Source organism: Schistocerca piceifrons, chromosome 2, assembly GCF_021461385.2.
Source record: "Schistocerca piceifrons isolate TAMUIC-IGC-003096 chromosome 2, iqSchPice1.1, whole genome shotgun sequence".
In the NCBI taxonomy this organism is placed as follows: domain Eukaryota; kingdom Metazoa; phylum Arthropoda; class Insecta; order Orthoptera; family Acrididae; genus Schistocerca; species Schistocerca piceifrons.
Window position 1 is genome coordinate 173,972,710 of NC_060139.1, and position 24,398 is coordinate 173,997,107.

Below are 24,398 nucleotides of genomic sequence, written 5' to 3' on the forward strand. Positions count from 1 at the left end.
GTACTTTCTTTATCACAAGAAGTAAATGTTTATACATATCAGTAATGTCACTAAATGTTAGCTAAAAACTAGTACTTTTCAAAATCTAGTAGTATGGACACATTCATGCTCTTTATAAGCTGAAGAATGTGTAGGACATCCTGCTATTGTTATAGATATTTCGGAATAACCTTTAGAGACACTGAATATTGTGTAAATATAAATTACACAGCAACCGAGGTTAAGCCAGTGAATTACTCCTTAATAGCAATGCCAGTTCAAGGTTTTTAGGGTTTCCCTAAACTGAAAAGAATATAGTGATATCCTTTTTGCCCTCGTTGCTTGTTTCCTTCCTTATTTTTTGTAAATATTAACTGAAGTTTTAATATTGTGATAGGTGTTGTTGTCTTTCTTGTTGGGTCATTTTGCAATGGAAAATTTTCTTCAGTAATCTTACTGTGAAATAAGCATAACAATTTTTTGTCATCTAAGCAGAAGACACCAATTTAGACCTGTGACAATCCCTGCAGATGCAGTATCTGTTGCAAGAATTTAGAACACAGAATGCAGAAATTGCTGGGTAGAAGATATGGTGTAAAAAACAGGTGTATAAATAAATGGAGTTAAACTTGAGTGATTGGTCAAAAGTCAGTATATAGATAAATCAGTAAATTATAAAGAAAATATACAATATATTCTGAAGTTTGTGCTTACCAGCTCTAAGGAACAAAGCAAATCTTGCAGGAGAGTCTCTCTGCAGTCATGCTGTTGTGTGAGCAAAGTCATTCACCAGAAAAGGTGATCTTGCACCTCTACTTCTTCACCTCAATTAAACAATATTTAAATGGTAGGTAATTCATACAATAATAATAATTATTACAGCAACAAGATGTAACATGAAACACTTTATTTCTAAGAAATGATTTGGACAAGTTTTTTTGTAACCGTTAGGAATGATTCCAATGCCTTGCCGCAGTGGTAACACTGGTTCCCATCAGATCACCGAAGTTAAGTGCTGTCAGGTTGGGCTAGCACTTGGATGGGTGACCATCTGGTCTGCCGAGCACTGTTGGCAAGCAGGGTGAAGTCAGCTCTTGTGAGGCAAACTGAGGAACTGCTTGATTTAGAAGTAGGGGCTCCAGTCTCGGAAACTGACATATGGCCGGGAGAGTGGTGTGCTGACCACATGCCCCTCCATATCCACATCCTTGTGATGCCTGCGGGCTGTGGATGACACGGCGGCCTGTCAGTACCATTGGGCCTTCATGGCCTGTTCAGGAGGAGTTTAGTTTAGTTTTTTAGGAATGATTAATAATTGAAAGTGGTGCTTCTCTATTTTGAACTTAATGTCACGATGTGAATACAATAACTGGTAGGCACACTATGCATTTGAAGAAGAGCTACACCATTGTGTTGTTGAGGCCTTAAATTGTCATGCAGCTGACATATGCACAGTTAAATGAACTGTACTTCTGTTAATAGAATTTGTCCATTGGAATATAATTTGTAATGGTTGCTTTAATATATTCTCTGAAAGACAAATAACCTCATCACGTAAGGCAATTCTTGCGTCAATCTGGACAAAGTAAGTTCTTCCAACCTGTCACATGGTACTGATAAATTAGAAAATAGGGACAAGTGAGTAGATTGTATTGCTCTGCATTGTACTTGTTAATGCACGACATTGCGAGACTGCAATGGATAAATATTTTGCTCTTTCTTTTTTCTATACTGTGACATTCACAGCATCTGTAACGCACTGTTGAGAAAATACAAATTATTTTTCAGGGCCAACATGTAAATAAAGCAAACATCCTCTTCACTGTCATTTCAACCAGTGCTTTATTTCATATTCATTTGTTGCACAATTTGACAAAATTCATTTAAGAAGTAACATCTGCATTACATGTTGTTGCATTAGAGAGACAATTGTGATTGCCTTTGTACCAGTCTTAATTGCTGTTTTTGTACAAACTTTGTGTTATTTTCTTCCTTATTCTACTTTCAGCCTTAAATATGTGTATTTAAAGCTTTATGAAGTCAGCTTATGCCAACCCTTTGGAAGTTGTTTTCTTTGGTCCAAATACCACATTTTTCTGTTTGTGATCAACTTTACGGCCTTTTTTGTTTTTATTTTCTGTTTTTACACGCTTGATTGAGTAATTCAAAATGATGGTAACCTTATATGCAGGTACAGAAAGGATCTTGGATTCTTAAGACTGAAGTTTTCTTTAAAATAGTGTGCTATCTAAAAGGCATTATATTTCATAATATTTATTATAGATCAGCGTTAATTATTACTCACTAACACTTAATTATAATAAATAACTAACACAGCTGCCCAGAGATTTTCAAATGGTGTTCAATTTGCTTTATAATATATGCCAAATTGTATGGACCACAACATTGTGAGTGAGGTACACCTATTCATGTTTCACTAAAGCATGTTTCAGAATTTGTGGCACTCTTCTTTGCAGCAGGTGAGAAATGTTGTATGAGTTTCAGTAGTGCCACATATAAATTGACAGCTAACTCTGTTCTCGTGCTTGATGGAGTGTGATACTTTCAAGGTACAGATAATACTTTGCTTGTTTATTATGGGGTCAACTTAATCCTTTTCCAAAATAACAGTTCTTGAGAAGAGTAGCTGCATGTTTGGTTCAAGGTCTTCTCAGTCTAACAAACTTTCAGGGCTGAAAAAAGTAATGCATTAACACAATCACTCAGCTGTACAGCTCTGGAACTATGATTTTTAAAAAGAAATTATTATAGACTTGACTTTTTCAATTTTGAAGACTGGCCAGATTTATGTGTGTTCTCCTTTTATTGCTGTGGCAGTATAGTGAAATTTGTAAAAATAGTTTGAAATGAAATCTTTTTAAGGGTATCCTAGCCTATAAATGACACAACAAGCATCCTTCAGATCTAGTGAAAACATATTCTTAGCATTGCAGCACAGCTTGTAACAATAGTGACAAGTTTACACTAATAGACTCTACTTCAACTCTGCCATACAGAAATGAGATGTCTAATATTTATTAAGACAGTTACAGCACAATGTGCAGTACAGTAAAATTTCCCAGAAGATCTGAAATTTTGAGAATGGAAACAGCTTCCAGAAATATACAATTAGTTTGCAGAAAAGCAATAGATATCCATTATGGTCTCAATAACTGATGTAGTAATGGCCAAAAATGATATGTTTTCTTATGAAAAGAACAAAGCTTATACATCATTTAAAGACAATTATTTTCCTTCTATCTGGCTTTCAGTCCTACTCAATCAGTATCTTATTTCAACGTGGAGTGTTTTCTGGTACAGTTTATTTTTTGTGTATGGCCCCCACGGATACATCACACTTAATAAATGCACATACCATCATCATAATTTAAATACCACTCCACTTATCAGTACTGTATCCTGACGTGTATATTCCACTTAGCAATAATGAGATCATCAGTCAAGTTAGCTGTGTGAGCTTTTCAATTATACTGCTGGTGCCTATCAGCTATGATTGTGAAGCATAGCCACCACAATACCACTATCTGTTGCCCAAGATGCAAAATTACAGCACAGTCCACAATACAGTGCTGGTCTTAGCCAACATGCAAACATACAGTGTCATTCTCAGTTTTAGGAGCTCAGCACAATCATGTAGCAGTGAAATCTAACGTGTTCTGCCTGCTGAATCTTCATTGGACCCATAAATAATCACACACACACACACACACACACACACACACACACACACACACACACACACACACATACATGATTTCAATGGTCATTCAAACAGTGGATTGTGTGGTGATGTCAGTGGTCACTTGTGCGATGGCATACACCATGATTTAAATGGTCACCTGAGCAACGGATTGTATAGTGTCTTCAGAGGTCCCTGTGCGATAGAATATGCCAGTAGTCATGACGATCTCCTGAGTGGTTTGAGTGGTTGCTCATCCAGCGGGACATTTTCAGTGACGAAGTGGTCACCCCTGTGACGGATAATGTTTTGTGACCATGTGACCGTTTCTGTGACTATTTTCTTGTACCAACAGAGCTATTAATAAACATTAACTTAGTCAGCAGTTGTGTCTTTTATGTGCCATAACATGCCAAAGTGATGATACCTGGTTGGCACAGATCAATTGCCTTGTGACTACCACCTTTTTGGCCGACCTATGCCGTGCTCTGGCTCATGCAGTTTGACACCATCTTCCATTACAATGGCTTAATGTCAGAACATACGAAACACTCTTATGTTGTCGGCCAGCTTGACCAGTGCTACACCGCCAATGTTGCCAACATCATCACGTGACACCACCCAATGAGCCACACCAGTGCCTCAAGAGGGAACTCATATGCCACCTCTCCATATCTCCAGCTGTGAGCATACATTGGCTGATTTCTGGCAACAACAGTGGTGACAGGACTCCATCATAGCTCCTGTACCACCTCCATAGCATGGTCGACAGCATCACAGTTCCAGACAAACTGCTCTGTGTGCTTTAGCTGAACTGGCTGCCCAGGCTGAACTGGATGCCCAGCAAGGCACTTGCAATCCTTGTAACTCAGCAGTCACTTTTGCTGCAGCAATTAGCAGCCCTTGCTGACACTATGGTCCCTCACTGCGGCCCTATGTTCTACCCCAACACTTGTTGCTGCTGCCTCAAACACAACGACTACACTGAGATACAGTACAGTGGATTTGCACCCTTTGGTGCAAGTATCTGCACTTTGTACCCAGTCACCATGCCTTTGCCAGCACAACTGGGACCATCAACATGCCGAAGATTAACTTTGATTAGCAAGGTTCCCACTTTTACCCACCATGCAACCACACAATCACCATGGCATCTGCAAGTGAGCACACATGGATGCCATGCTACTTCAAAGCACTTCTTCATCTCCGACTGGTCTTGCATGCTTTTACTTATAGACTCTGGTTCCAATCTGTTTGCCTATCCACACATGTTGACTTTCTGATTCCTGGGTGTTGACCAACGATGTCATTTTGGCTGCCAGCTGCCAACAGCTTGTCCTTTGCTAACTATGGTATCTACCTGATGCAGTTGAACCTAGGACAGCACCGCACCTTCAGTTGGCAATCCACTGCACAAATGTCACAGTGCCAATCATTGGTGCTGATCTAGTAGCACATTTTAACTCCTCCCTGACATTGCCAGCTCTCATCTCATTGACAAGGAGTTCCGCCATGTTGTGCAGAACTCTGTGCTGAAGCTCATCCGTGCCATTGACACAGGGCAGTACCAAGACCTTCTTGACCATTTCCCAGCCATCACATGCCACCTGGAGTTCTACAAGAGGTAAAGTATAGCATAGTCCATCACATCTGTATCACGCCTAGCCATCCAGTGGCTTGCTGCAGCCAAAGTTGAATTTAAGGCTGTGCTTTGGGATGGCATCATTCACCATTCATACAAACCCTGGCCCTCTGCTCCCCGCCTCACATTGAAGAAGGCTTCATCCTGCTAACCTGCAGCAACTGTCGTGCTCTGAATGCATCACACCATCCTGGACAGGTAACTGGTCCTAAACCTTCACCATTTCAGTCATGTCCTCAGTGGTGCTTTGGTGGTGAGTCCATCGACTGCTTGAAGGCACCCATGCTGACAACACTTGCCGTGGAAGACAGCCAACAGCATGCCCTTTGGCGTCTTTGAATCACTTAATGTGACATTTTGTCTCCGAAAAGCTGCACAGACATGGCAGCAATTCATCCACAGTGTGCTACATGACCTACCCTTTTCCTTTGCCTATCTCAAAGACCTGGTGTTTTATTCTTCACCATAGCAACACCATGAACACCTGTCAACAGTGTTTCAAAAGATAAATGACTTCAGGGTTATCATTAATCCCTCCAAATTCATCTTCAGTGCCTCCAAGGTGACATTCCTGGACCACCAGATTTGTGCAGACAGTATCACTCCCCCTTCCTGAAGAAATTCAGACTATTTGTGAAACTCAGCACCCAAGAACTTTCCAAGAACTTCACTGGTTCCTCAGGATGCTTGTACCATCATTATGTCCCCTGCACAACCTCCATTCAAAAGCCACTGGTAGATGTTCTTGCTGATCCTAACACTGAGAGCAACGATCTCTTTCCTTGGATGAATCAAATAGGAATCGCCATCACTGCTGCCGAAACAGCCTTGCCACAGGGCGTTTCTGTCTCACCCAGCACATGATGCCGTGCTGGCACTGGTGGTTGATGCCAGACAGCAGTCTTAAGCATAGTCTTTCAGCACCTCTTCATTGGTTCCTGACAACCGTTGGCCTTGTTTTCAAAGAAGCTCATGCCTATACAACGTAAGTGGAGTCCCTTGCCTTCTATGAGATGAGATGATCTGCTACTTTCGCCAATTACTGAAGGCTAGGAACTTTATGATATTTGCCAGCCACAAACCCCTGATATAAGCCTTCCAGCAGACAGACTGTTTCTGCCCACCAACCCAGTTCTTTGTATTGGAATATACTGCTCAGTTCAGTGCAGACGTTTGGCATGTCTCAGGAATGGAAAGTAGTGTTACCGATCATATGTCACAAGTCACCGTGATCACTGGTTTTACCACACTCACTGCAGCAGAAGAGGTCAATATGGAGCTGGACCCCATGACCCAAACACTGGCCTCAGACTGAAACTTGTCTCTATCCTTGGCATAGACACAAAACTATTGTGTGACACCTCCATTGGCAAGCCACAAGCTTTCCTACCAGCTGCTTTCCACTGGCAGACCTTTGTCGGCATCCAAGACCTGTGCATTAAGGCCACTACAATGCTTGTTATCCATCACTATGTGTGGCTTGGTATCTGCTCAGACTGCCGCAGCTGGGTCTTGCTGTTGTGTTGCTTGTCAGCATAGTAAGGTTGGCCAGCATTTTTATGCTCCCCTTGGTGATTTCCCTTAGAATACAGGGAGGTTTACCAAGATCCACATTGACAATGTCAGTCCACTCCCCACCTCACATGGCCAGCGGTTTCCCATTCCAGATCACCACAGATCGCAGAAGGTAATTTGATCCCAGCAGTCCAACAAGCTTGCCTGACTCTGTGGCACTTATCACCACCTCATACCAACAAGCCAGCAATGGTATAATCAGGCGATAGCATCAAACTTTGAAGACTGCTCTACTTTGTCACAACACAGCATGAGATATTGTACTCCCTATTGTCCTTCTCAGCCTCTCAGCCTGTGCACCACCTTTAAGGTGGAGCTCAATGCCTCAGTGATGGAACTGGTCTGTGGTAAACCCCTTTGCCCCTTCAGATACCTGGAGAATTTGTCAAGCTCCCTGCTGCCACTTCTGTCTCTGATGTACCAGCCTTCCTGGATGGGCTGCACTCCGACATTGCACACATCCTTTCTTGAGCCAGCTCTAAGCATGGCACCTCACCTTCATTCATTCGTACACATTTGTCTACTGCCACACAGATAATGGTCCGGTGTGAAGAGGTCAGACCTGATCGTCAATCTCCATACTCCAGTTCTCACATAATTGTTGGACATGGTTACCATACACTGGAGTTTGCCATCAGTGGGAATATACAGCGCCACTGGACAGTGTTAAGCTGGCCACATCTTCCCACCTGAGCCTGCCCCTACACACCCCTCTCAGATGGCCGACCACCCCCACCACCACCCCACCACCACCACCACCACCACCACTGCCGCCAACACCACTGCTACCACCACCTCCCCAGTCAGCATGGCCATCGATTCAAGACAGTCAGTCCTGCTCTGGGTGACAATTGTGCTTACCAGCTCAATTTGCTTCAGTGCTCTGCTATTCCTGGGGAGGTGTCTGTGTGGTGACTACCATCCATGACAGCCAAATACAGCCAGCCACGGTACTGCCATCTTTTGGCGATGGTGTGGACTTAACAGCACAGGTCGCAATGCAGGGCTGCTAATAGCCTTGGCCAATCTGCAGGCTTACAGCAGCGATGACAGCAGTGCATGACTAGTATGCGGGTGAGACAGCTGACATAAAAGCAGAAATACAGGAACCCCATGATAGAGTTTGTCAGTGCTGCATACAATTCCTACCAACAGTAGTGTAAATCTATTGTGTTCACTCTGCTGAAACTTAACTGTAACAGTATATAGCTACACACAGGTGCCTGACAGAGCTTCATGGTGCTGCAGTTTCAGTGGTCTCCTGAGTGACGAGTTGTGTAGTGCCATCAGTGCTAGCCTGTGCTGTGACAAATGCTGTGATTTCAGTGGTTGCCTTTTACTAACTGCCATTCACCTTCCAAAATATTAAAAATACTTCATATCTCCTCGATTTGCGCCCCTCCACCCCCACCAAACTATTGTGTGGACAATGTTGGTGCTTGCTTGTGTGAGGGCCCATGTTCAGTGGCAAAGTGGTTGCACTTGCAGCGGGTAATAGTTTGTGACAGTGTGATAATTTCTTGTGAGTAGTTCCTCATACCAACAGAACTATAAAAAATATTAACTTAGTGAGCAATTCTGTTTTTTGTGCACCAGTACATGCTTGCACTATGTCCTGTGTGAATTATCCCAAAACATTGTCACTTCCTTTAACCCACATATTTGTGCAGAAGTTGATGTCACGTGATAGGGTGGTAAGTTGTTTATTGTCATGATCACAAGACATTTATCAAGAAGCAGTTGTTTATTCACAGATTTACATTACATCATTATCAATATCAATAATGTTTTGTTAAAAATAGTGTTTGATATATGACATACATCCTTACTTGAACAATTTTTACTTCAGGAACCATTGTTCCACACTTTGTTTGGTAACATTTATGTATAATTCCCAGGGTGTCTGTAAGATTGACCACATACCTGCAGCTAGTTCACATAAATGTTATTAAATTTAGAAGTGAAAGTAACATTTACCGACGGCCGGTGTGGCCGAGCAGTTCTAGGCGCTTCAGTCTGGAACCGCGCGACCGCTACGGTCGCAGGTTCAAATCCTGCCTCAGGCATGGATGTGTGTGATGTCGTTAGGTTTAAGTAGTTCTAAGTTCTAGGGGACTGATGACCTCAGATGTTAACTCCCAAAGTGCTCAGAGCCATTTGAACCATTTTTTTAAAACATTTACCTTATTAAGTTAAATTGTATTTATAGGACACCAGTTACAAACAACAGGCAGGCAGCATTATTCAGAGGGAAAGAAATGAAAAGAAAAATATCCAGTGATTATTAGTCATTTGAATCTGGTTCTTGAAAACTGTATCAGCAACAACAGAAATGCTAAAACTGGGACCATCTGTTCAAATTATACAAAACCAAGCTGTACTGTTGGGCTTTGTTGGCAGTTTAAATTTGTGGAGAAGATTAATGTAATGTGGATGGTAGCTACTACTCTTCTGGTTACTACGTATGGAACTGGGGGAGTCTTGGGTGAGACAATGATAAATTTAAAAAAAGTAAAGAAAATGAGGTTTAAAGAGAATCAGAAACTTACTATTCTTTCGTAATGTGACTCAAGTCCCTGACCCAGAATAATTGTAAGGAAAAGACATTTACAAAAAAGCTGTGTTTCCACGAATTATTGTACATTTTTCCTGCAATGTCAAGAACAGGTCTCTGCTTCATATGTGATATCCCAGGGGGCAAATTCTTAATGATTGTGATCAGTTTATATAATTGATGCTTATGTTATGATAATTTCTTACTTTTTTATTGTTGGTGAATTCCATTGCTATAGCATACAACTTTAGTAGTGGCACTGCAAGTTCCTGAGTATGTGGACTGTCATAAAGTTGATTCCCATTTCCCTGGATGTCTTCTGGTCCATTGTATGCTGCATTATTCTTCTCTGTCAGTTAGTTCCTTTTCCATAAATCATTCACATTATATGAAGCCTACAGAAGGAATAGCATAAAGTTTATATTTTGTATGAGTAGAAATGAACTTGGAAGCCAATTGTGGCAATTATTGTAACATAAATAATTTTGTGCAGTAGGTCATATAGGAAGCAAAAAAGGTGGTGTTTTAAAAGCACCGTTCTTCTATGTTGGGTGTTATTTGACAGTAGGGAAGTGGGCAGATTTTTAACATGAGCATATATAATTGGGCCCTATCTGAATCAAAGCCAGCTTTACAGAAAAGTGATGAAAGCATTTTTCCCTTCGTAGTGTTACCATTTTATGGTCTTCAAACTGCTGTACCTCATATCAATAAGTGTGTTATGAAAGTATTTGTAGTGAATTCATTTTTAATATGCCTACTTCCTAAAGAGGGCCCTACAACTTAAGGATTTTTGACAACAAAGGTTTTTTTTCTTACTGTTAATTGAAGAATCATCTCACGTTACCCTGTGACAAGCAGTTGATGGATGGAAAATGGCAAAATATGCCATCTTACTCATTTCATGGCATTGACTTGAAGCGGGAATGATAAAGAGCTTGATTATTCATACATGTCTGATTACTTTACAAATGAGTTAATGTGTTAAATTAAACAATGGAAAATCCAGGTTGCAATGTCAACTATGTTATGAAAAGAATAGATTGCTACTCACCATAAGGATGACATGTTGAGTTGCAGACAGGCACAATGAAAAGATTGTTACACTCTGAGCTTTCTGCCAAATCCATCTTGGAAAGGAAACACACACACTTTCACACAAGGAAGCACACCTCATGCACACATGACTACTATCTTTGGTCACTCTGGTCAGAATGCAACTGCGTCAAACAGAAGCAACAGCCCGGAGTAGAGGGGAAGAGGGAGGGATACAAGGGTCAGGTGGGGGGAGAGAAGTAAGCACTGCCTGGCAGAGCATGCAGGGACTAGTTGGTGACAAGACAAGGCTGCCGGGTGCAGCGTCGGGAGGCTGTGGGGGGGATGTTAAGTAATTGACATTCAGCACCTAAGTGAGGAAAAAAATTAGAAAGTGTTTAAAATCATGCGTAAAGTTTGTTGGAAGTCACTAAGTGTTCTCAGTGTGAAACACTGGATGAATATAGCCTGGGTAATTTGCACTCCATTTTGCAATAATATAATTTTGCAGGTACATTCAGTGATATAAATAGCTACTGCCTGCAAAATGTGTTCCGAATGGAGTTAGTAATAAAGAAGTAACAAATTAAAATGTCATGCCTGATGTAGAAGTTTTACTGCACACCATTTTAAGCAGAAGGCAGTTTTTCACACATGTAAATGTCTATAACTTCATAGCTCCTGAACTGTGTGTCATACGGTGATACAATTTTGCAGATATGTTCAGTGATGTATGAGTAGATTATGACAGCATTATAAGTTCTTAAATTTGGTTGATAGTTAAACAAAATTTTTTTGCCCTAGAAGCCATAACATAGGCAACATTCAACTGGTACCAGGTTCTGGGCTCCTAGATAGTCACTCAGTATTATAGATTCTGTGCTGTATAGAAATGTAGTTACCTCTAGGTTGAAAGAATCCCCCCCCCTGCAAAAAAAAAAGTTGTTGGTTCCAGTTTAGGACTGATTATAATAGTAACACAGGTTTTTTCTGGGGGAAAAAATTCATCACATTCTGTATAGAATAAAAGATAATTACATGTGGTTGACATTAGTAGCACCTTACCATCCCCTCCCCAAGTGAAGGAAAAAAAAAAAACCAACTCGTTTTAATGGAGATATTTTCCTGCTTAATGAGTTGTTCTCTTGTCTCTCATTTCATTACATAAGATGCAAATCAGATTTTTAATTTGCATTATTAATGTATTAGATTTTGCTCTTTAGCCATGTTTCTTAATAGATTGCACTAATTTCTATGTTTCTGCAAATTCATGGCATACTAACTTGTCCTAGTCATTATAAAAATTTCTTATTTTAACTTGTAGGACATATAAATTCCTTTACTGATTTGTAGACTTTTATAAAGTTTAATTACATACTTTTTAATAATTTATTATGAAATTTACTTCTAATAGTGAAAAAAATCTGTTAAGTGATATTTTGAATTTAATATTAATTCCTGGATGATTTTTAAATTTCACCAAAAGTGTTAATGATAGCACTTGCACTCTTTTATTGTTCCGTAAATTCTTACTGTATAGATCACTTTACACAGTCAGTAATCTGAAACACCTGTTTTGGTCCAAAATGACTCTATTAATTTGCTTCCTCTACACTTCAACCATTAGGCATTTGCCTGTTGTGGCAATAACTGTTAACAAAAAGAAATAACATTTTCACATAATTGTTTCCTCAATCTCAATTTCACTGTTACAAAATACATCAGACAAGAATTACTCACTGAAACCATGAGTAACCATTTAGTTTCCTGCAAAAAACATAGCTTCATTGTCTCAAACTAAAATTTGCCAGCACAGGGACCTGATTTTGTAATCCCCACCACTACCTTAATCATCTTCTTTTGTTCGCTCCTCTTCTTCTGCATTTCATCATCTCTTTCATCCCTCCAACCTTTATTTTTCTTGTCTGTTTCATAATCCCATGGGTATACAGAAACAGTTATAAACCTAAATTTTTGACGTTGATATGTTGTAGAATTATGCAACATCTTTTATGCTAAAGAATTATGACTTTCTCGGAGAACGAAAATCTCGTGTATAAAAATCATCATGGACTCCACAAACAAAACTCAGTTCACTCTGTTTCTCCATGAGATCCAGACCAATGTAGACCACAGCACTGAGGTTGATAGGTTGATGCTGTGTTCGTTGACTTCAGAAAGGCATCTGACACAGTCCCACACTGCCAGACAGGGAAGGATGGGGGGGTGGGACACAGTATGAGATTATTGAGTACTGGACCTGTTTTGCGACTGGATTCAAGACTTCCTTGCAGATAGAACTCAACATGTCACTCTTAATGGAAAAAAATTGACACTTGGAAAGGTAATTTCTGGAGTACTCCAAGGAAGTGTGATAGGTTCGTTACTGCTCACAATGTATATAAATAATCTAAAAAAACATTGGATGCTCTTTAAGGCTGTTTGTAGATGATGTAGCTGTTTATAACTAAGTAGCTGTGCCAGAAGACATTATCAATTTGCAGAATGACCTGCTGAGGAATGTGAATGCAGCAGGCTGTGGCAGTTGACCCTAAATGTAAATAAATGTAAGGTATTGTGCATACATGGGGAAAGACATCCACTATTTTACAACTGCCTATCAGTGACAAACTGCTGGAAACAATCCTACCATAAAATATCAAGGAGTAACTATCCAAAGTGACCTTAAGTAGAATGACAACATAAAACAAATAATAGGCAAAGCAAATGTCAGACTGAGGAAGAATCTTAAGGAAGTGTAACTCATCCACAAAGAAGTGGCTTATAAGGCCTTGTTTGACTGACTTTTTAATATTGTTCATCAGTATGGGATCCTTACCAGATAGGACTGATTGGAGAGATAGAGAAGATTCAGTGGAAGAGTGGTGCATTTTGTCATGGGGTCATTTACTCTGCAAAAGAGTGTTACTGAGATGCTCAACAAAGTCCATTGATGGGTGTTACTAGAGAGGTGTTATGCTCCATGAAGAGGTTTACTGTTGAAATTTCGAGAGAGCCCTGACAACTTATTACTTCCTTCCACATACATCTTGCATAATGACCATGACAAGAAAATTCGAGAACTCAGAGCCAGTACAGACGCTTACCAACAATTATTGTCCCTGTGCGCCATTCATGAGTGGAACAGGGTAAGGGGGATCAGTTAGTAGTACCAGAAGTACCCTTTGCCACGCACTGATCAGATGGCTAGTGGAATATGATGTAGATGAAGATGTAGACCATTGTTTCTGTTTTTTATTTTTTTCCTAACTGATGGCACTTTTTATGTTTGCTAGATAGTACTGTAAGCTGGACTAAAGGGTTTCAGAAAATGAATACATATTACATTTCATAGTAAACAGAGCTACTTGGTTAATTTGGCAGTTATGAGACAAATTAAGACATATGAAAGGCAGTGAAACTCAGGTGTTACAAAGCCACAAAGCCACTTTTGTGTTTGGAAAGTTAACAAAAAAAAAAAACAGAAAAATTCCAGAATTAACAGAAGGATGTAGAGGTTATTTAGTGTGTCAAAACACTAAGAATTTTTATATGTACTAACCTGGTTGTAGTTTGAAGTTCCTCTTTGGCACATGCAGAATTATAGTTCCATAATCTGAAATTTCTTTTGTTGGTGATCATACAGTTCAGTGACATTTGAGCAAAATTTTTCATGATTTCGCATTTTTCAAATTTGACATTGAACCTTACATTACTGTTTACATACTATCAACACCAAGCTAGTGCTTACGTTTCTTGATAATTTCAGTGGCAACAAGTTTTGTAAACATTAATCTACCACAGATCACAGTTCTTTGAACAATAGTCAGTTATGCACAGTTCTTGGTATGAGTCAACAATCACTTTCAAAACAGTAAAGGTACTTAAAGTGCAGACAGGCAGACACAGTTCATATGTGTATTGACTGCAAAAGTTTATAGAGATATTTAACAAATGATGTTGACTGTACATATGCTGGCGACAGATTTGTTGTGTGTAGGTCTTACTTGTGTGATTACTGGGAGCAGACTGAAGATTTTTGGGTTGGGGGTATTATATAAAGTCTGGCGTAATGGTATTTTGTAATCTTGATAATTACATTGCAGTTTATAAAACTGCAAGATGAAAATTTTGTAATATAGATGACTTACAGGTTCTGACAATGATTAGCTTTAAGTAAAAGATAGCTGGTTAGAAAAGTAACCAAAATACAACAGTAAAATAATGAAACTGGTTAGAAAAACAGCTTTACTTACGTTTTTAACCAACTATGCTATATCACCTTCAGAGTAATTCTCTTGTATCTGCACACAATTGCTCCACTGGTGTTTCCAATGTTGGTAGCATCTCTCGAACTCAACTTCTGATATACCAGTAAAAGCCCTAGTTAAAGCTGTTTGGATCTCCTGTGCTGTTCCAAAATGGTGTCCTTTAGCAACTGATGTCAGTTTTGGGAATTAAAAAAATCACACAAGCCACACAATGAACTTTGACTCCAAAAATTGTCTAACAGACAATGCAGTGTGGGATGGTGCATTATCATGAAGGGCCCTTTTTTGAAACCTTTTAAGAATTGATTGGTAGTAATATTGATTTACTGTGTGGTCTGAAGGTAACCACTCATATGCCAATGCCAATGGAAACAAAGAAACACACAAGCATACATTTCACCTTTGACTTCAACATGACCAGCTTCTTTGGTCTTGGCAGTTCCTTCAAACACCATTGCGACCTTTGATGTTTTATTTCAGTATCACACTGGAAAAACTAACTTTAATCACAAGTGGCAAATTGGTTCAGTAATTCTGGGTTCAGTTCCACTTGCTCCAACTGATCAGCAGCCACAATCCTCTGTTGATTTTTTTGTTGCTGTGTGAGATTTTTGGGAACCATTTTGGCATGAAGTTTTCTTATTCCCAGATTTCCAGTCAATTTCAAGTAAACAGTTTTGCTCAGCTAATGTTCACTTCATTTGCAATCTTTTTCAGAGTTTATCTTCCATCAATTGAAACAAGTCCATTCACTCTGGCTGTATTGCCACCTGTTCATGCTGTTGATGATCACCCAATGCGTTGTTGATCTTCAGCATTGTTTCTACTTTCAGAAAACATTTTGTACCAACAAAACACATTTGCCCTTGATAAAACCTCATTTCCAAAAGCAAAAGCCTGCTGAAACTTCACATATGTTACAGCAGCATTCTCACTGAGTTTCACACATGAAGAGCTGGGACACTGCTGCACAATGTGTTAAGTTGTCATTGTTGTGATGAGGAGCAAACACAGGACTTCATTCTTCAAGCCACTACTCCTGATTGAAACATTGTAGGTGCATGCCACTTGTGGCTGTGGTGGGGAAAGGCAAACATCACACACTGCCTGCAGTAGCAGGTTGCATGGTTGCCACCCTATGGAGGAGGAAAACAGTCTCATCACTTCATTGTCACACTTCATAAAAGTTCACAGTACTATTTCATTAGCATAGGTAAAGTTGCCTTGTTTAAAATTGTGTTAATTTGTGTAAACTTTTAGATAAAGGCTTAACTGAAAAATGAAGCTTGTTATCTGGTTTAGAAAATTTAGACCAAAAAAACATAAAGTCAAATCCTGGAATCTAACAAGCATAATGGTGTGTCTGATCTTTAATTATGAACATTTTTTAAGTTAATTAGTGTTTGCAAAACTGAAAGAGGTCACTAGAAAGAATGAAATGAGGACTTTCTAACAAGAGGTGTCAATTCTGTCAGAACTACTGATTAGCTCACACAGATTTCACCAGTACGCATTGTTTTAACTAATTTTGTTACTATTAGGGGCAGTCAAATAAAAACAAGACATGTGGAAGAAAAGTAAGTAAACTGTTTATGATCTCAAAAATAATTTCCACAACTGTTAATACATTCTTCTCATTGTGAGACAATTTCTCTTTCTGTTGGCAAGTGGGACACATTAGTTCTGTGTGAGTATTTGTTATATTTTTATGTGCTTGCTGCCTTCCAACGACAGCACTAACTATTTATTCACTTGGTCCTTTCACTCTGTGGCCTCTCGCCGGCCCTTTCAGGATGAGGGTGACTTACGACAACTACAGTTGAAAAGTGGTTGTTGCAGGGGCAGATTTCGGTATTCAGTCTGATGAGCCTTGTATGGCAAATGAGTTGGCTTGTAAGTTAGCTTTGACATGTACACTTCGACCTACTATTTATAGATACTCCTGAAGATGGAGCTGAGTCCCTGAAACCTGGTAGTGTAAAGACTTCAGTCAATAAGTAACTGTACAGTTGTATCAGATGTTTTAAACATTTGCACAAATAACAGTTGTCACATTATACTTTATAAAGCTTGAGGGTGAAAATTTAATATTGAAGATGACTGTATGTCGCAGCAGTGATTTGCTTCAACTAGAAGATAGCGAGATAGATAAGTATAAAAATTTTCAGTATTATATGATTAGCACACTATATGCCTCTGCGGTGGATTATCTGTTTTTGTGTAAAGTTGCCACATTGAAAATTTTGTTTTAATTGAATGATGAAGGGCATTATCTGGCTCAGGAAGAGTGGAGCAATAAAAATATAAAGTAAAATCCTGGAATATGACAAGCATAATGGCTCAGCTGGTAAAAGTAAATTTGGGTGTGAATGCTCTTTAACTAAGAATATCTTGTAAGTTAATTAGTTTTTAGAAAATAGAAACAAGACACAAGAAAGAATGAAATGAGAACTTTCTAATGAGTGGTGTCAATTTACTCAGAACTGCTGATTACCTCACATGAATTTCACCATTATATGAGGTTCACTCAAATGAAACCTGGTCATTGCATCTACTTTTGCCTTACACGTAAGATGGCACCATGTAACTGTGGGTATGATGGCGCCATCTATTGGTAGAGAGGCTGATGTGTGCGCACCATTTGATGTTGCATAGAGCCACTGTGGTTTCACGACGAAGAAAATGTGGTTACAGAAGTTATCGTCCACTACTGAACATGCAGGTGAGTAATAAGCAAGAACAATGAGGAGTGGTTCAATTTTTGGCAGTGGAGGGAGTTGGAGGCTGTGGAATGTATCGACGGATGAAGGCTGTGTGTGATGAGTACAGTCTGAGTTTTTCAAGTGTTGTGTGATGGCGCAAATGATTCCTTGAGAGGCGCAAGTCACTGGAAGACGATACTTGTCGTGGACAGGCTCATTGTGTCATCACATCCGAAGTGGTTGTGTAAGTGAATGCTTCAGTCTTGGACAACTGCAGAATCACTGTGGATGAGATCCATTGGTTACTAGGTATTAGCATGGGCACTGCCCACACCACAATGTATCAACACTTGAACTTTTGAAAAATACGTGCGCAGTGGGTTCCCCCCTATCTGACCGCTGAACAGCACAATACTTGAATGGCACTGTCTTTGAGTCATTTTCAACATTATCATGAGGAACAATAAGGCATTCTGTCGCGTATGGTCACAGGTGACGAAATATGGTGTCAACATTTTGAACTGGAAAGCAAGCATCAGAGCAAGTAGTGGAAACCTGCGACTTCACCACCTCCAAGGAAATCAAAGGCCATGCACACCAGTTCTGGTAAGGTCATGATGTCTCCCACTGCCTGCTGAGTTCCTGGAATGGGGAACCGCCATCAATGCCCAGCTTTATCAAGCCACTTTACAGAACCTTAGATGAACCATCAAGTCATAATGCCGAGGCATGTTGTCCAATGGTGTTATCCTCCTACATGATAATGCCCGCCCACACATGGCCAATGTAGTGAAGATGACATTGCAGCAGTTTCGGTGGGAAATGCTGGAACATCCACCGTACAGTTCCAAACTTTCACTGTTTGACTTTCATATGTTTGGATGTCTAAAACAAGCTATTCGTGGACATTGATTCACAAAGGACAATGAAGTGTGTGACTGGGTCCAGGCCTGGATCCGACAGCAGCCTGCTAGCTTCTCCAAGGATAGAATCGACCAGTTAGTGTCACAATGCGATAAAAGTGCCAACAGTTTTGGTGACTATTTTTGAGTATGTGTACTGTGTATAACTACATTTTTGAGTTAATAAAATCATTACCGTTACTTTACACTTGTGACTAGGTTTCATTTGAATGCCCCTTATATGTTGTAATTACTTTGATTACTGATTTATAGTAATTAACATGGTTTTCAGTAAATTAAATATACCTCTATCATTAGCAGTTGGTAAATTCTGATACAATTTATGAAATTAAATGAAATACTACATAAATAAGAAATTAATCATTTTGAATATGTACTTGGCAGATGCCCTACTTACAGAAGTACAATCAGCTTAAACACTAAGAAAAAAATAATTATTAACAGGAGTATAACAACAGAAACAGGAATAGATACAACTTGCTATGTTTCAAGTGCTCTTTTAAATTATGTCCTTTCACATCGGTAGCTCCTTCATTTAATCTATTTTCTTTCTTTTCTCATTTTTTAAGGACCACAAGGAAGACAACAATGTTTCTGATAGTGTACGGAGTTTCAGTTACATAGCAGTTATCTAGCATATATTGTAACTTTTATTTCTGAACTATAATTACTTTTGAAAACATTTGTAGATTTGTATCATAGAACACCAAAATGTTGAAGGGTGTGTAAGGTTAACTGCACAAGATGTGATTCAGCAACAAAAGGAAATAAACTACTGTACCATTTTAGTATCATATGTTGTATTATTTCGCTCATAATCACAAATTCATAAAAGTAACAATGGACTGGTTGGACACTATAAGAGTAACCATGAACGATGATTAAATCTAATTGGGGATTTTATAAAATATTTAAATAACATGCAGGTGAGGGTTGAGTACTGTTACATGCAGTTTTGCCATACAGTACACTGAAAAAATAGAAGTTTTCAATAACACATCGAAAATCTCTGCTGCAGCAACTAGACTTACATTGTATTTATGGTAATTCAATATGAACCATATTGTGTTAGTTACTGAAGGAACTAGATACAAAATGAAATGAGATTAAAGAAAGGTTTGCAGAAAGATTCATTATTTTCTGTTTTTAATCACTTTTTTAATCTCAGCCATTTTTCCTCTACATTTCAGCAAAATTTTCATGGCAGCAGATCAACCACTGTTTTAAATGAAATTTTTCAACAATTTTGCAGGCAAGGAAGATATTACTTCAAGCGCGTGTAAGGTTTTAGGTGAGCAAAAGATTTATCCAACATGTCATCAATATCTTCTCAAAAATCCTACATATCTTCCTAGGAAAGGGATGCACCTAGATTCATATCAATATAATAAGTACTTTTCTATCAAGCTTGCTAAATGTGAAACAACTTTCTTAGTTTTTATGAGTAATCTTTTGTCGTATTCAAAACTCTCCAGTATGTCCTTTCACTAACCTGAATAATGTATCCCCAGAATCTTTATTTTGTTATGTTATTTGTTTATTTATCATTGATTTTGAGACATATTTTGTTTTGCATTCTCATATTTTACTGTTTATTACTTTCATCTGTAATTGAAAAGATGATAATCTCTCTGTAATCATCTGGAAGTTATCATTCTAACTAGTTGTAGTACATAAACAACATAAGCTACTGCATTGTTTGGACAAACAAGAGTAGAAATATTGTTATTCTCATCAAGTACATGGCATATTGTGTTTACACTGACACTGGCAGTTTTCTCTTAGAAATGAACTACTACATCAACAAAACCCATCCAAAATGCATTTACAAACAGTTAATTTCTTACAAAGTTTAGTTTGTGTCAGGTTTATCTGCAATATACATAGGCAAGATCATTCACCATGTTGTCATGAAAGAGAGAGAGAGAGAGAGAGAGAGAGAGAGAGAGAGAGAGAGAGAGAGAGAGAGAGAGACTTCGAGGGTTCTGTTTAGGCAAGACTACTAGCAGCAGTGGGTGTAAAATTGTAATTTGATTCTTCTGTTGATCACCAGACTCACTTTCTGATGTATCTGAAAACTTTAGAGAAGACTTCAGTTCGATAGTAGATAAGTTCCCCAATGATACTGTAATTATTGGTGGAGTCTTTAAAATCCAATGATCAGTTGGTAAAATTACAGTTTTTTCAGTGATGGGCTTGACAGGGGATTCTGTGAAATGTTACTAAATTCCTCTACTGAAAACTGCTTATAACAGATAGTTTGGAATCCTCTCACGATGGAAATATATTAGATCTAATGGTAACAAATAGACCTGACCTCTTTGAGGATGCCCACATCAAAAATGGTATCAGTGACCATGAGGCAGTTCTGGCAACAATGATTACCAAAGTACAAAGTCTATTTGGAAAGTAAAGAATGATCGGTTGCAAAATGGAAACCACAATGAAAATGTGATGAAACTTTGTACAGAAGTGTTGGACAGTGTCTCTAGTACGGGCCTAGATAGCATCATGGTGCTCTTCTCAGTTCTGAGCACACAGTGAGCACATAAGACGCCTAGAAAATAGTGTCTTTGCTAAGTATGGATGCCTGCCAGGCAATTTCACCCAATTTCATGCAACCCCACATAACGTAACTGGCACGAATTTCATCTTCATGTCACTTCTCGGCTGCACACTGCAGGGGCAATGAAGATGCTCCTGCAATGTTTATGGTGGGAAGTGTTTGATCACCTGTCATACAGCCTGGGCTTGGCTCCCTTGATTTTCATCTCTGCTCCTATGAATGGCTGACTGTGAACACAACATTTTGGCACAGACAACAAGCTGTAGTTCAGTATAGAAAATTGTCTGAAAGCACAGGAGGCTGCCTTCTGTATTGAGAACATTGGAAAGTTGATACAATGCTATGACAGATGTCTTAAGTAGGAGTGGCAACTTCGTAGAGAAATAGCTGGAAGGTGTAGCTTACTGTTCCAAATAAAACAGTTTTGATTTTCACCATTTCTCACCTGACTGTTCCTTAATTTCTGAATAGCCCTCATACAAAGGGCAACTAATACAAGAAGAAAGATGTATCTGTTCAACAAACTAGATAAAACAGTAGTATTTTGTCTCAAAAGTTAAAAGAATAGTTGACCATGCACTGGGTAGACTCATACCCAAAAGAATAGTTCATAAATGAAGGGAATCTCCATGATATACAATCACTGTAGAAAATTTCTAAAGAAACAGGGACTACTGCTTAATAAGTATAACAAATCTTAGGGCTGTAGATAGAGAGATGCTAAAGGAAACACATTTGGCTGTCAAGATAGCAGTGCATGGAGCCTTCAGTGACTATCATGGAAGAATATTGCTAAACAATCTTTCACAAAACCCAAAGGAATTCTTGTCACACGTAAAGGCTGTTGTTGGCACCAGAGTTAATGTCAATTACTCATAGATGAAAGAGAAACTGAAACATAGAGTAGCAAAGCAGTAGCAGAAATGCTTAACTCTGTTTTCAAGTACTGCTTTAGAAAGGAAAACCCAGTAGAGTTTCACCAGTTTAATCCTTGTACAGCTGGAAAGATGAGTGAAATGAATGTTAGTGTCAGTGATGTTGAGAAACATCTGAAATCATTAAAATTGAAGAAATCTGCTAGACTTGAAGAAATCACTGTCAGATTCCATACTGAATTTCCAGCTGAATTAGCCCCTCTGTTAACAACAATCTGTTGTTGAGCCTTTGAACAAAAAATGTGCCCAGTAATTGGAAGAAAGCACAGGTCACAGCCTGTATAAGAAGGGTAGTAGAACTGACTGACAAATCTACTGTCCAACATCCTTTACATTCATTAGTTACAGAATCTTAGAATACATTACAAGCTCAAACATATTGAGGTACCTTGAAGAGAATAACATTCTCCGTGCCAACCAGCATGGATTCTGAAAACATTGACCTGTGAAACCACTTCTCACTTGTTTTCATATAACATACTGAAAGCTTTGGATTGAGGTAGACAGGCAGTTGCAGAATTTCTTTATTTCCGAAAAGCATTTGACTCATTACCACAGCTACACTTGTTATCAAAAGTATGATCACATGGAGTATTTGTGACTGGATTGAGGATTTTTTGGTAGGGAGGGTGCAGCAAGTTTTTGAATGGACAGTCAACAACATATGTAGAAGTACCTTTGGATGCTCACCAGGGAAGTGTGTTGTGCCCCTTGTAGTTTAAAGACCTTGTAGACAATATTAATAATAACCTCAGACTTTCTGTATGTGATGCAGCTATCAACAATGAAGTGCAGTCTGAAAGAAGCTGCATAAACATTCAGCCAGACCTTGATAAGATTTCAAAGTGCTGTGAAAATTGACAACTTGCTTTAAATGTTCAGAAATGTAAAATTGTCCACTTCATAAAACAAAAACAAAACAAAAAACATGGTATTTAGAACTACTGTATTGACGAGCCACAGCTGGGGTCGGTTAACTCATACAAATATCTGGGCGCAACACTTTGTAGGAGTATGAAACGGAATGTGCACGTACACTCAGCCATGCATACAATGGGTGGTACACTTCAGTTCATTGACATAATACTGGGGAAATATAATCAGTCTACAAATCACCTGTGTGAGCCATCCTAGGATACTGTTCAGGTGTGTGGGACCCATACCAAACAGGGCTAACAGGGAATATTCAGTGTATACAGAAAGGGACAGCACGAATGTTCCCAGGTTTATCTGACCCATGGGAAAGTCTCACAGAGATGCTGAAGAAACTGAATTGGCAGACTCTTGAAGATAGACATAAACTATCCCAAAACAGCCTACTTAAAAGTTTCAAGAACTGGCTTTAAATGATGTGTGTGTGTGTGTGTGTGGAGAGAGCGGGGTGGGGGGGCACACGCTCACATATGCACAAGCACTCTATAGTACTAAAAAAGGTTTTGTCCCAAAGCTAGCAGAATCTTCAGGCTTTTTTGTGTACCTTTTGATGACTTAACTCCTCTATTGTTCAATCCATTGTTACATTTACTCCCTAAATTATTTAAATTCCACCAGTACTTTCTGTTACTATATATACAGCTATCAATGTGAGCTGACTAGCAGTAGTCATAACTTGCTATCAGTATAAGGTATAGATGTAGCCTGCAGTGGTTGCTTCTGCCAATTAACGTAAAATTTGACACATTCCACATCCTTAAAGATGCTCCTTCATGATGGGATTTGTGTAAGACGATGAGTGAACAAATGAATGAAATAATTTTTATTTTTATTTCATTAAAAAATTAGTACTACCATATTATATCCTTGTGCTTTATTTTCAAGCTTGATTCCTCATGTCCTGAATTCTGGGCCACAACAAAGAATTGGAACTACTTCGCAGTCAAAGCAAATGATAATATGATATAAAGAGGGACTTCAAAAAGTAATTTACACTTTATTATGGCAGGAGAAGCAACCTTCATTGAGTGCTCCACTACATTTCAAAGTGACAGAGATAAATGACACTATTTTTGAACATAATGATGAGCTGTCTGTAAACAGTGGTCAGAACTACCAGTCACTTAATTTGTCGCTGCTGTGTGAACATCCTCATCACTGGAAAATCTCTTCTCAACCTCCCCCCACCCCCCCACCCCCCCCCCACCCCCCGGCGTTCTTTCAGGATACCAAAAATATTGGTAAATGGATTTAAACCTGTTGAGCACAGAACAAGGTCATAGTACTGGTGTGAAAAGATGGAAATTGCATGGTGCAGGATCTGGACATCCTGATCAGCATCACCCACTTGTTTGTGGCTTCTGTCAAATTGTCGGTATCATTTCACTGTGCCTGAATGTGACATTGCATTCTCTTATGGCAATGTGCCACTTTCTGCAGCCTCTGCATATAAATGAAGAGTAAGAATATCATCGTGTATAGAAATGATCTTTTATTTGAGCCATTGTTTGAAACTTAAGCAAATGGACTGACACCTTCTGCGCTGCAGAACGTGATAGTTATGTCTGGTACAAAATAAAGCG

At 39.0% G+C, this 24,398-nt stretch overlaps 1 protein-coding gene across 7 annotated transcripts in view; it reads left to right on the forward strand.

Annotated features, from left to right (window-relative positions):
• Positions 1–24,398, forward strand: part of LOC124776369 (cryptochrome-1-like) — a 177,124-nt gene that overhangs the window by 124,058 nt on the left and 28,668 nt on the right. For 3 of the 7 annotated variants that reach the window (XM_047251323.1, XM_047251324.1, XM_047251326.1), the window contains exon 10: positions 19,634–19,672. The exons of 2 other annotated variants lie outside the window; for them this stretch is intronic. In XM_047251323.1, the coding sequence (XP_047107279.1) occupies positions 19,634–19,672 (39 nt within the window). Of the gene's footprint in view, positions 1–18,950; positions 19,123–19,571; positions 19,673–24,398 lie in introns of those variants that run through there. 2 more of the 7 variants (XR_007015612.1, XM_047251328.1) reach the window with 2 other exon arrangements.